The 14,397-nt window shown below is 45.3% G+C and overlaps 1 protein-coding gene across 1 annotated transcript in view; it reads left to right on the top strand.

The window, feature by feature from the left end:
* Nucleotides 1-14,397, top strand: part of LOC147748045 (uncharacterized) — a 381,293-nt gene that overhangs the window by 122,248 nt on the left and 244,648 nt on the right. The window contains exons 9-10 of the mRNA XM_086926975.1: nt 10,295-10,342; nt 13,034-13,143. Coding sequence (XP_086783101.1) covers nt 10,295-10,342; nt 13,034-13,143 — 158 coding nt within the window. The remainder of the gene's footprint in view (nt 1-10,294; nt 10,343-13,033; nt 13,144-14,397) is intronic.

Raw genomic sequence — 14,397 nt, 5'->3', positions numbered from 1 at the left:
AACCCCAATGAGGGCACTGGCCAAACAGTGTATTATCCCGTTAACCAAGGCAATTCCTTCCGTAATGTTTTAAATAAATTAGTCACAAGTAAACACAAAAGGGGGGTAGGGGAAGTTAGCCTGATAGTGAATCCATGTTCACTTGTTTAATTAACCTAGATCAACGCTTTTCAATCCCCTAGGTGACTTTGGCGGGTTTCTCCTCAGGACCTGGAACAACAAAGAGCTTAAGAAAGGGGAAAGAAATTGAGAAAATAGTGCTTGTGTTTTCACTTACAAAACCAATTATACAAATCACACCTGCCCTAAAAAAAAAGTTAAAAAACAAAATCCTAACTCTGATTTACCATTTTAGAGATTAACCAATCTCTAGCCAAACTGTTTGTGTAGCTTTTTGCCTAAAAACTGCGGAGAAGGAAGAAAAAAGAGAGACAAGAAGAAACCACGTTAGTCTTGTGAATGGTGCTTGTGGAGAGGAGTGATTGTGGAGATGCGTGGGACGTCTTTCATGAAGTGTCGAAGGAGACGCTGTGTTTTTACTTGAAGAAACAAAAACATGAAGTCATGAGTGGTCTGTGACTTACCGCTGTTCTTTGCAAGCTAGGTGGTGTGGTGCCTGCATACCTTTTTAGATGTCGCTGTTTCTGTAATTGCGGGTGCAAGATTTTCGGTGGAGTGGTCGAAGCCTCATGGATTTCCTTACTATAAGTACAGCTCATTCTCACACCCTAGCGCTCCTGGATAATATAATTTTCAGATTTGTTACCTTTGCATCAAATTGTAAAGCGCTCTGATATCCTTCGGGATCAAGTTTGCGATATATAAAACTTTATAAATAAATAAAAAATAAATAAACATGGACAGGACTTAAGTTGTTACAAATCACACAGCTCTTAACAATGAAATCCTTAGCAGTGTGCCCACAACAGCCAGCATCTAAAAACATCCTGTTCTGTGGTTGATGGTGACACTGTTGCATTCACAAACTCAAGTACTGTTACACTGGGCTTTTAATGTTTCATGCACAATTTTTACATCTTTTCCCACATGAATACCTGTTCCTGACAACATACCTATGCCAAATCTAATTTTTATCGGAAGTTATCTTATCCTTAATGACCACGACAGCTGCAGTTTTTGGGCAGGCATCCTGTATATAGCAACAGTTGGCCAACGTGTTCCTTGCTGTAGCAATGTTCTCTTTACTCCCCCATATGTGACAGTAGATAGTAAGTTGTGGCCTCACATTCCCGCAGAGAAAGCAGACTTCAGTAAGTGATGCATGCTCAATGGGCTTTTGTTTCAACAAGTAGTCGCTCTCACATCAGCCTGTGAGACCTTCGAATTTCAGGTGCCCTGTCCGTCCTGCATGATTTAGTCACTGCTAAACACAACTCTCCCACTTCTTTTTGGGCAACTGACACACAAAATATTAATAGCATCTGAGACTGAAGGCTTTGCACATTTCTTGTAACTTGTGAGCCATGGCCTTGTTACTTTGTTGCAGACTATTTTTGGAGTACTACCCGATGTCTTTCCTTCAATTGTCCGAAAGCATTTGTCGGTTTCACGTCACTCTTTTGGCTGTATTGCAGAGTGCAGGTTCACCAACTGATCTCACGCACTGGCTGCCCGTCCTGTGGTCCAGGTCAACCCCGGTCAGTTGCAACTGTACCGTGAACAGATGCAGATCATCTTTGTATGTGTGCCATTAACTGTGCTTAGCATCAGTTATAGGCTGACCTTCTGCTATGCCTATTTCAACTGCATGCAACCTGTGTTCTGCTGTCGCCAATGCCCCTTTAAATGGGCCATGGATGTCTACTTTCCAACATATCCCTTGCTGAACTGGATCATGACCAGTGGGTGATTCCTTTGATGGCCCACGACCAGGACTGTTTCTGTGATAGTCGTTTAAGGGATGCCTTTCCACATGTCAGACAGCCTGACAGTAGCACAATGGCTCCTGTGCCCAGCCTACATCAAACCTCTTCCAGGTTGTCATGAAATGCTCCTTTCATCCTCGGGGTGTGAGGAGCACATCTGTTCCTTCATACTGCTGGGATTGGATGGTGGTCCGTTTTGCTGAAGCTGATTTGGATTGTCTTTTGTAACTGCTTGCCTTCGAAGCTGCAAGTGCCTTCTTGGATTTGTGACGAATTACAAGCATCCACAACTGTTGGTAACTCATTGAATATTGTTTTAACTTTTCTAGCCTCCTTCTGACAAATAGTGTCATTCATCTCTGAATTTGGCCCTGTCTGCATTAGCTTTGACTCTGCTGATCTCTGCGATCTGTTCCACTTAGTACCACAGACCCAAGGAAGTGGAGCCTGTCATATGACCGTCGTGGACATTGTCGCCTAATATGCGCTCGGCTTCCATTATGCAGCTGTAGTGCACGTTAATACATGGCTTGGTTGTTTTGCAAGTAGCTTTGTTTATGTCTGTCACATGAGAACTCTCCACAGAGCTTGTTTTCTGCACTGTCCTGGGGTACTGTCTGCACATAATGTCCTTGGTCCAAAAACAATGTCAATTGTCATTCTGTGCTGGTCAGGTCCGAGCACCCCAACTCCACAAACTCTTGCAGCTGCTAGAGACCACGGGTGAGACGAGAGAGACACAGCACAAGTGATGTACATTTCACCATCTATAGGCTGAGGAATGGGTTCTGCTGACAGAGCCCATTGGTCTTGGGACATTTTATACAATTTCTTCAAGCAAGGGGAGGGGAGATAGGCTTGTAGGTCTTCCTCCAGAAGGCTTATTGAAATGACATCTTACTTCATGATATATGGACATGTTACTATGCTAACTGTTTTTGTACTAATACATTTCTCCACTTGTCGTGGCACGTATGCTGCATGTTCTGACACAGTAGTTATAACAAACTTTCAAACCTTTTCTTGTCATCAACTGATCTTATTGTGGACAAGTATGAGAGTGAGGGCGACAGGGTGTGTCTTGTTTCTGCGATTCCTGAGAGATCTAAGAGTGTTGTGTCTTGGGGTGTTTAAGCGCTTGTATCACTGTCAGTGAGTAGGAGAGCTAGTGAGGCGCTATTAGGTCCAGTGCATCTGGGTGCTTTGGTGGTAGGATGTCTCAGTCCCTGCCTGCTTAAGTCCTATAATCCTGCGCATAGTTCTGTACGTGGACAAAATTCCTGCAACAATCCTCAAAGTTTGGGAGACAACGGCAAAGCACACAGACACAAGTCATTGTGATCAATGTTAACTTACACTCAATGGAAGTAGTTGGTGATGAGCTGTTGATGCTGGTCAAGGCCTTCTTCCTCGCCACTATCATCGTCACTGGGCATCTGTGGGTTTTGAGTGGGGGCTGCTGCTCATCATCATCATCCATAACCAGGGGTATCTCTTTGTGCAAGGCCAGGTTGTGTAGCATGCAGCAGGCGACTACAATCTGGCACTCCTTCTGTGGTGAGTAGAGACGTACACCACCACTCTTGTTCAGGCATCTAAATCTAGACTACAGAAGTCTGAACGTGTGCTACACCACACGACCTGACCTCCCAAGGCATCATTGTAGTGGACTTCCGCGGGCGTAGCTGGATTCCTCAGTGGGGTCATCAACCACGGACGATTGGGATACCCTGAGTCACCTAGTTATGAGGAACACAGACACACAATGTAATCAGAATCTGTGAGGAGAGCAGCATGTCACACATACATCACAGTCATTGACACAGCCCACTCACCAACAAGTCAGGCCAGCTTTGGGTGCAGATTTGCTATCAATTGTGGTATGCTGCTGTTCCGCAAGATGTATGAGCCATGTGCAGAGCCAGGATACTGTGCACACACTTATGAAATAATCTGACCATACCACTTGCACATTAATGGAGTGGTGATGTTTGAGGTTGCGATAAATCATGTCACGTGCCTGTGGTGGAACTAGGGCAATGTGAGTACTGTCAATGGCCCCCACAACCTTAGGGATGCCGCCCAGATGATAAAAATCCCCTTTCACAGCTGCCAATTCATTCCTCCTTGGAAAGTTGACATAGCTATCCTTGTATACCATCAATACAAACAGGTGTTACGCAACACCATGCTGAACATAGGCTGGGACATCCCACCTGCCCTGGCCACGGTGTACTGGAACGACCCAGTGGCGACGAAATGCAGTGCAGCCATCACTTTGACTGTAGCAGACAATGTAGCCGGATATTTTCTGTTTGCCTTCAAATGAGGTTCCAACTGAGCACATAACTCTCTCAGTTTGAGGCAGTCCAAACTGAATTTTCTGATGATGTCGATGTGCTCCATCATCGCCAAGTCTGGGACAGGTCGGAAGATAGCTGGTCTCCTCCTACGTACTCTGGAAGGGTAGACATGCATGAGATGAGTTAAAGATGAGATGTGGTAAACAGCTTCACCATTGACTCACACAATCACAACATTGACAGTAGTGTTGGACACGTGAAATGCACAATTGACATGCATAAAGACCTTGATTTTTCTCACTCACTCGACATAATGACTACTACAACATCAGTAAAAGGTCGATGTGTATGGCATGTTTAGGCTTTCCTGTTTTCAGTTTCTATTTTTGGTAAATTCTGGTGGTGTTTTTTCAGTGTTTTCCAGTGATTTCAATACCTCAAAAAAACTGTGCTTTTCAGTGGTTACTCGTTTTCGCGCCATAAAAAACAACTGAAACAGTGTTTTACCGGTGTTTATGGAACGCTTTGCTTTTATTATTGCTTGTTTCTCAAAGACATTTAATGCAACCATCTATGCTACACCTAGTCAAGGAATCCCTCAACAGAGGCCCTACAGAAGGTGCTTAACTACCAATTCTAAGGGTAAAAGCATTGGTCTGATGCCTTCTGTGCTGCAGCACATTCCTCCCACAGACACGTATACATAAATGACTGCCAGAAAGGTGCTTGTGAAGAGGTGGATGTGGTGGTCTGTCTTAGAGTGCAGGAATGCTGCGGGTATGAGAGTAGGTGGGGTAGTGTTGTGGTAGATTGGTGCAAGTGCTGGTTGGTATGAATGCCGCTGTCATTTCTGCGGTCAACAGTTTCCCTGCATACCCGGGCCAACAAGCTATCGGTCTGGAATCTGAGGATGTGCCGGTTAATTTTGTGCAGGTTCTTTGTCCATTTTTGTATCTTTATTTTTAAAGCGACAACCTCAGCCTGCTATCCCCTCCCTCAGCCTCCGTTTCCTGAGCTCAGAAGCAGTTGAGGCCTGAGATAAGGATCGCACAGATGGGTCAAGGCGCGTGCGGCTTGTGTTGGCGTTTCCGCTTTGCTTCACCACCCCAGACCCTGGCGCCACCTGCACATAAAATATCAAAGTGCTGTTGTTTGTAATGGGGGCACTTTGCAGCCAGCCTTTGTCTTGTGATGGGACAGGATGTGGGTGTTTTTTTGTTTGTATTTTTACAGAGTTTTATATAGCGCAAACTTGACCCAGAATCAGGTATCAGAGCGCCTTACATAGCACCAGTTGCATTACATTAGGACACATTCAATATTTTTAGGCACAGGGAGATTAAGTAATTTGCCCACAATCACAGGATGTTCAGCGTCATTGCCGAGACTCGAACCCGGTTTCCCAGATTCGAGGTCAACAGCTCTAGCTGTTAGGCCAACTCCTTTCCCTATATATAGACACACACACATTTTCTGTACATACGTTTGTCACTGCATTGGCCCCTGAGTATGTAAGATAAGATAACAATTTTATTTGCATGATTACTTAAAACCATTGCAATAAAATAAATAACAGAAGTGTCTTGACATTTCATAAGTTAGGACTGAAAGTTGCAATTTGATTTTTGTACAAAGTAGTTATACTAGATTTGCACCCAGTATAAGGAAAACATTTTTTAATGAATGTGTTGTATTTAAAAAATATTAAAAAACGTAAATGGAAATTCAGTAATATAAAAGTTAATAGTTGACACTCCAATAAAATAAGAGCAAATGTTCTTCTCTAGACAACCGAGCTTATGTTTGCTGGTGAAAATGGAAAATAAATTCAGCCTTGTTCAGTGCAGGGGGCTCCAAAGAGATACAGATGCTCTGCAACAGATATTGATGCAAGGTACCGCATTAACAGATATAAGCACTGTGCCAACAGATAGAAAAGTGTAGCAGCATATGAAAGGTGCATCACCATCGTTGACCTACCCTAGAACCTTTTTAAAAAAATACATAACCGCATATGTCAATTTCAAAGCTATTGACCGAATTGCAGGTAATATAAACGAGCTTCCTGGCCCCTAATCACTGAATACGTAGCACAAATATAAATCTTGGTTGGTGCACATGACCTCTTCAAATGCTGCATTTTTTGGGATTCCGTGAAGTTGTTTGCACACAACATGCTCTGCCAGAGAGGGATGCAGGGTGACCTGCATGTTATTCTATGCGCACTGTATCTGTAAGTAGGGTGTTCACTTTAACTTGCGATTATACGGTAACATTATTTTATTATCGTTCCCTTTCAGGGTATTGGTTATTATAATGGCACTATTTCCTGTCATACTGGGAGCTGGTAATTGAGCGGACAGTCAGTCCCGTCCCCCCACCCACCCCCGCTACGTCACTAGGTTGAGGCTTTAAATTAAACTAGTTGTGTGCAAGATTCTCTGGCTGGTTTAATTAGGTGCTACCGGCGCCCGACACAACCCACTGAACGCACAAAGGCCACAAATCAGTCCCCCCCCCCCGCGCGTATTCACACCCTCCTTTGTTGCCCCCGTAACCTAAAGACCAAGGCCCAGCAGGGGATGACACTGCTACTTGCCAAGCAGGCCCCACGAAGCAGGGGGCCGAAGCAAGAATTCCCCAAAGGCCAGAGCAACACCGGGGCCCCCAGCCTCAAATTACAGCAGGCCAGGAGAGAACCGTGATGCTGGCGCCTCATTAGAGTGCTGTGGCCTGGCGGGGATTAGGGAACACTGTAAGTCTCTTGGGCCCAAAAAAACGGCCCACAAGTGCCCCTGGAGCCCCGGCCCATCGGCCAATGCCCGAATGTCCACCTTCCCAATACAACCCTGGCCAAAACAACGTGTTGCAGTCTTGAGGCCACCCGGTTCTGGCCTAGCGCAGAATGTGATGGAGCGGCCTGCCTGCAGCACAGCCCGGCGCCATGCGGAGCGGCCGCTGTGAGACTCAGTGACTAAACTGATTCCGGTGACCTGCACGGACCCTGTGATCTGCAGGCCTGTTTGCTGGATTTTAATACTGTTGGGCCCGATTAGCATCGACATTGTCCACTGGCCGTGAGTGTGGTTGTGGATGCCAAACGGCCGTTGTTGTGATGCTGCCTGCTTGTCTGGACAAATGTTAGTGAATAACAAAGTCCGAAACTATGCTATGTGATCTCAGGTTTGTACTGGCTGGGAGCGACAATGTGATACCAACAGTACTGTTCCTAAATTGCACCTGGCTGCAGTGCATAGTGAGTACTCGCATTGTGGATTGTTGTACTCAGCGTTGGCGTACATTCGCTTTAATGAGAAATAATTAAATAGAAGATGGGAGCCCATGCTCTGAACTGACTGGGGCCACCTGTAGCTTTCAACTGTCAATCCGCCGTGGATAAGACGCTAGTTACCGCCATTTTCAGCTGTGTGGGGCGCCCCGTCATACCTCAGATGCAGTGATTCCTCTCACACAGTAGCTCGGACACTAATTAGCGATGGGCTATAATGCGTGGCCCTGGTATAAGACACCTACACAGTGGATTGTACTGTCTACAAGGCTGCAACACATGCTTATGCAGCAGCATACATCTTACTGACTGTGCGTTACACTAAAAGGTGTATTCTGCGACCCAGACGACGATAATCCGACACATGGAATTACCGATGCCTAGCTCGGCTGCTGGGTTTGGACTGCTTTGGCGCCCTCAAGTGGCGAAAAGGTGCAAATGGCCAAATGGTGAATTAAATGTGAAAAATTCCGCATTACTCGGTTTAAACCGGGTCGGCTAATTTGCAGTCGGTAGGGTAATATCGGGGAGACTCGGTTTTAACCGAATTCCGAACAGCCTAGGCATGTTGTACACTGCTACATCAAGTTTGAGCTGCCCTGTGGATAGATGGCACAACACTTGTGTTTACCAGCATCAATGCTGAGTAGCATGTAGCTACTGTCACTGCACGGCCTCAAGCTTTAGTCCCACAATTCACAACAACATTACAGAATGTGGGCAGTGAGTGTCAGCTGGACAACAATACATGGACATACATCACGGTGGATGGACAAATATGAACATTATGGGGTCAGCCCATCAGGACTGTGTGAGGAGTTTGCGTGACTGACATTGCCATTTTCACCGAATGATGCACAAATATACATGGATTGTTAATACATGCACACATGGCTGACAATGACGGATGATGTCTGGCAGAGCGAAGTTGATTTTTTAACACATGTCCACTCCTATGATGTGTGTGATAACATTTACAGGCAATGACAGCTAGGCACACTGCATGCTACACCAGTATGTGTGTTGAAAGCGCCAGAAATTACAAGTATGTTTGATTTGCCGACAATGGACACCTCGGATTGTCAGCCTACATCACTGGCCCTTCAAAAGATGACACATGGCCAAGGAACTGCCAGTCAAATAGCAAGGGATTACAAACAGTGTTCACAGGTTGGATGTTTTATTACACAACATTGGTACAGTATGAGAGGCCTTTGTCCTTTTGTGACTCCTTAACTCATTTCAGTCCATGCAGGCCACAAGGCATGACAAAGAATGTGATTTCACTCTCCTTTTCTTGCACATGCCATGTGTGTGGAGACGTGGCTCACAGGTCACACTCTACGATCTCTTAACAGGGTGCACAATTCACTTTAGCAAATGTTTTGGGATGTATGTTGCAATTTGCATGGCGACAATGCAAATGCAGATTGTATTTACAGGTGCGGTAGTTGGCATCCACAGCTATAACGCGCATTGGCCCCAAATGAATGATGCAGGATTGCAGTCAACGCTTCCTGACCAATGCGGTGTGGCACCGCCTATGCGAATGAGCCATCAGCCAATGGGAGCCGTTTGCGGCTTAAGTTTTTGAATGTCGCGGTGTGCGCACTATGCAACTGCGGGGCCCAGCATTTGCACCAATTGCCTTCAGGAGCCTGGATTATGTCACTCATGTAAATTGTGTGGGCCTCGCACATTGCAGTTGGCAGGTTGCCACATACATCGTGGAGCCGGCCCTGCCTGCACGCCTGCTGCAAGTTGCTGTTGTACCGGAGTTGCATGCATGGAGATGTTTTGGATGTACCTCTGCTGTGCAGCGCGGCGGCGTCTTATATGCTGGTGATGCATCAGGTAGAGCAGCGGAAAGGCCTGTAGAGCAGGATACATGGCAGCTCTGGTCGTGTGCGGGTTTTCTGCCCCGGCTTTTCCTTTCCGTAGTTGTGGTTCCGCCATGTGCGATTAGGTGGTTTTTACGCTGCAGTGGGAAGGCCTGTTTGATACATGGTAATCTGGTTGGTGGAAGGAATGCAATTCCGAATGGCGGTCTTGCTCTATTGGTTCTGTCCGCCACCCTTGAGTGAGGAAAAAACGTGTGGAGCCTGAAACACCGCGGCAGACGGAATATAGCCTATGTTAGCCCATCGTAAAATGGTGGTCGCAGGGGCCGCATCATGAGGGGAAGGATCTATGGTTTTCCGCCACTGCCACCACTACGGCTGCACTTCCGTCCGGCATCGTAATGAGCCCCTTAGTGAGTGCCTAGATCTGGCTGAAGAAGCAATAGCAGTATAGTCAATTTTATATGGCGCTGAATCTTTCATTGTGCAGCTGAGTGAATTCGTGAATGAGTTCATGGAAGAGGTGGACAGCTTGGAAATGGAAAACAGACAGGATCTTGCAAACCTGGCAGAGATGCCTGATATGCAATTATGCGGGTGAGAAAAGGAGGTTGAATTATGGTGGAGTAAGTGAGAGTACATACTGATTACAAAGTGACCCTTATAGTACCCTCAGAATTCCTGGCTGTTGGCTTGTCTGCCTGAAAAGGTGGCTGTATGTTTTTAACAGGCAGGTTAGAACCATGGCATCAATATGGTGACCACCTATCTGCATTGCCCAGAATCGCACCAGGACACCTTTGGGTAATCACACACTTTAGAAATATTTAAGAGTGCAGGGTGCATTTTCATACTTTCTTTTCCTTGCTCACAGCCTTTTTCACTTCACTCCCTCCATGAGATCACACATTTTGACCATTTGTGCTATCCCTGATAATTGCAGATTATTTCTCTATTTCTCCTGGTTTCTCACAGGCAGCATAGTGGAGGAGGTAAAGAAACTCTTGAAACATTCCAATGCAGGTGAGGCGAAGCTACCGCAGGGGGTGCTGGGAAATGCGGAAGCCAGTCATATTTCCTTCACCATCTCTTAAATTACTGATGCCGCAAAACGTTTTCACACTCTTGGGGATACATACTGTGTTGAGTTTCAAAGGATCCTATATTAGACTGAATGTTCGTAGAGTCCATGGACCCTATATTAGACTGAATGTTGTTGGAGATCCCTACGACCCGATATTAGACTAAATGTTCTTTGAGATTTCAAGGACCATATTTTAGACTGAATGTTCTTTGTTTCCTTTTGGCAGTGGGATGGTTCACAGACTTCCAATGCAAACATTCTCAACCAACATGGTATTCTATGAAACAAAACCTGTGTTCCTACCAGGATCTTATTAATAGGTAATAAAAGGAGTTCAAGGGCCCACTGACTAAAATGTGGTTGATAGACATCGAATGTACAAAGGTGGGTGGAAACGGTTAAAAGTTGGAAGAGAGACTTGTCCAAGTGTAACAACTGTTCCAAGCTTCCTGTGGTGGTGAGGGAGCTTACAAACGTTGCAGCATAAATCTCCCAGCAAAAGCTATGGAAGAAGGCAGTGGCCTGGCAGACATCTACAAAACAAACTGTGTACGCCTCTGTTCAATGCCTTGCCTACAACCAGAGGGTCAAACAAGGAACTGCAAGCCTTCTTTCATGTGCAAATGGGTTCTGAACGAAAAATCATCCGTTCCCCAGAGAATCCGGTTCGAAGCAAATGGCAGAGGTAATGCATCCAGTCTTGTTCTAACTCAAAACAAAATACTTATTCAACCCCAATTTGATAGCAACTATGCTAGACCTTACGTAGGAACCATCAAGTAGCTTCTGCATAATAAGGGGAAAGTTACTTATATATAAGAACAGTGTTGAAGTTTGAGGCTGTTTTAGATTCATGAGCGATATAAGCCCAGTCTAGTGCAGAACCTGGGGATTAATACTATAAGCGAAAAAGTGGTTCTGCCACTCTTAGAATCCAAAACTATTTTATACAATTATGTCACTCCAAATGGATGAGACATAATTGTATAAAAATTGTTTTGGATTTCTAAGAGTGGCAAAACCACTTTTTCGCTTATAGTTTTAGATTAATGAGCAGATCACCATCATGCGATCTAGTTGCCGGATTCTGGAAATAATTGTGTTTACTTGAATAAAGTTCTTTGGGCATCGACATTAAGAGTAATCAGAATGTCTCTTGATGACATCTGCACAGTCCTGCTTAAAATATCATCTTCAAAATAACATCTTCATGATTTTCAACCCATATCTTCTCTTCAAGAGATCCCTGCATAGCCCACTTTCAAGACAGGGTAAATTAGCCCATGGCTGAAAGATTCAAAAGTTGAATCTTTCAACAGTGGGTTAATTTATCTTGTCTTGAAAGTCACTCACCAATGAGGGAGACACAAAGTCAGATGAGTCTGCACATTTCCTACTCAAAAGTGACACCCAAATTCCCTGCTTACGTCCTTCTGGGCCTCCCTAATGCTATTACTTTCCATCTTAAATCCAGGAGGGGCAAGCAGATGGCGCTGGCCTTGGGTGCGGCGGTCCAGAATGTCCTGACGCACTGGGGTACTAGGACCGTCCCTACACGACTAGGCTGGCTCCACAGATTATGGACTGTTCTAGGGATAGAGACAATTTCCCTTTCTTTGACCAACCTAGGGGCTTCCTTTCATGACTTATGGGCGCCCTTCCTAGCACTGTTGACATCTGAATTCACGGAGCTCACCTGCCTCCTGAGACTAGCAGATCCTCCTGTACCATCTGCTCCTGCTGCGCCCGCTATCCACCATTCTCTATGGGGGTTTCCTTCTGGAGTACCGTTTCTATCTCCGTTTTCTTGGGGTGGTTGTTTTTAATTTTGAGGAGGATGAGGAGGGGGAGGTGTTTTTCCTTTTCCTTTATTGTTTCACGCCTATTACATGCCGTAGCAAAATACCGGGTTGTAACCCGATGATTGTTGAGCACACTGGCTCGGTTGTTATTGTTTTTTTGCAAAATCAATAAAAGAAATTTAAACCAAAAGTGACAATAACCAATTTGACTATCTTCATCCCTGTGGAAAATACTGGGTTTTGTGTGTCATGCAAAGTGTTTTTTTATAGGAATAGGAAGAAATTGGGTTATTAGTTGAGGGGGTTAGGCACGCACCTCAGATAATAACCACAATTGTTGTCAGGGTGAACCAATAAAGTCTCTAAATAAACTTCAGCCAACACCCTGATAGCTATGGCCCAGATTCAACAGGCTTAATTTAGAGGCAATGTGTAAAGTATTTAGGCAGTAGTAAAACAGTAATAAAGTAGAAATGTAAAACAGTAAAAATTCGAAAATGACTTTGAAACGCAGAGTAAAATATAAGAAACAAAATGACAAAAATCCAATAAGGGAAACCAGAGATGTGAATATTAAAAAAGTTTTAAGAAAAATTTGGACCAAAAAGCACAAAGTGCCAATGATAGTCGAGGGTCTCTGTAGAAAAAAACCTTGGGCACAATTTGATCTTTCCTATGGAGGAGCCAATCCTGTTGCTATGAAAAAGGCTGGGAGGGCATTTTTCCTGTAAGGATGTGTTTCATATGGAATTTTAGATATTAATTGAGGTTTCCAACGCACACGTGTATTCTCGTAAATCCAGTCTTTGGCTGTGATTTCTGTTTCAGCTCACTATGGAGGTATACCAACTGACCCGGAATGTGAGAAGTTGGCCTGGCATATGATGTCCGCTATTCTAGTGGCCACCTTGCACCAGTCCAAACGACCCTTATGGATGGTAGGTTTAATGTCAACCTTATAGAAAGCCATCCTAGTGGTAGCTGTGGAGAGCAGCCTTCAAGCTAAGACTTAGAGGCGAAGTTAAGCTAGTTGTTTTACCAATTATAATCTCTTGAATGATCAAATAAAAGCACACCACACAAGGTATATATGAAATATATTTGTATTTATTCTAAACACAACCCCTCTGGACTCTTTATGAGGTCAGAGGTAAAAGTACAATACACGGAACTTAATTAGCATACGATAAGTTGCACAGTATACTTTATGCCCTAGGAGCCTCACAAACCATATACTAAAATAGTGGTATAAGAACCACGTGAGGGTTAGAAAGCAGGCCTAGGGCTGGTAGAACCGCTGGGGCTACCAGGAACCACCCATGGTAGAGACACAGGAGGCCCACGGGGGACGCGTGCAGTGTATAAACACAGCCGCGGATCACCATTGACTTTCTACGGAGAACGAACAAGTTACAATTTTTAAAGATTAAGGGCACTTACAAGTGATGGAACCCTTTTAGACTAGGACACTTAGAGAGTCAAGACCCACGGGAGCACCAGAGTACTCGTGTTACCTCACCCGGGGAAGCCGGGTGCATAGGTGTCTTTTGGTGTCAGGTTTCGTCGTCGATTCCTATAAGGAGCTGCGAAGAAATGCTGCGGGCGACCCGAGGAAAAGTGTCCGGGTGGATCAAAGCGTGGATCGGAGATGTGAAGAACCTGAAAGCAGAGGGGACAGTGTCTGGGTCACTAGCCAGTGACCAGGATGGCGAGGAGAAGATGTCAGCCGATGTTGGGTGATTTCAGGTGAGAGGTGAAGCTTGACTCTTCAGCCACGAGGACCAGGAGGCGTCGACGATGACCAGGAGCTGGATTCGAGCTGTCCCACAAAGGATGTCGAGTGCTGCAGTGTCCGGATTGGACCCAACAAGCCTTGGCAACAGCAACCCATGCAAGATGACAAGATTGGCTTCGGTTCAGACCAGCAAGGTCCAAGGGACTCCTCCTTTGGAGAGGAGTGAGAGCACGTCTTGAGCAACCAGGAAAGTTCAAGAAATCAAGGGTTGGCCTTTGTGAGGGCTCACTAGCCAACCGACTAGGAACCGCGAAGGCGGCTCGAGCTGCGGTGAAGAAAGGGGACTCACTGGTCACTCGTGGAATGCTGGCCTCTGTACTTCGGTGCAAAAGGTGCTCGGGCAGGGGCTTCAAATACCCCAATGCACAACTTCGGGATACCTCGCGAAGTAGGCGCA

The sequence above is a fragment of the Lissotriton vulgaris genome, chromosome 1_1 (genome assembly GCF_964263255.1).
Source record: "Lissotriton vulgaris chromosome 1_1, aLisVul1.2, whole genome shotgun sequence".
NCBI classification, from domain to species: Eukaryota; Metazoa; Chordata; class Amphibia; order Caudata; family Salamandridae; genus Lissotriton; species Lissotriton vulgaris.
The sequence above is the reverse complement of the archived record's forward strand: the minus strand, read 5'-3'. Positions and strand labels throughout refer to the sequence as shown.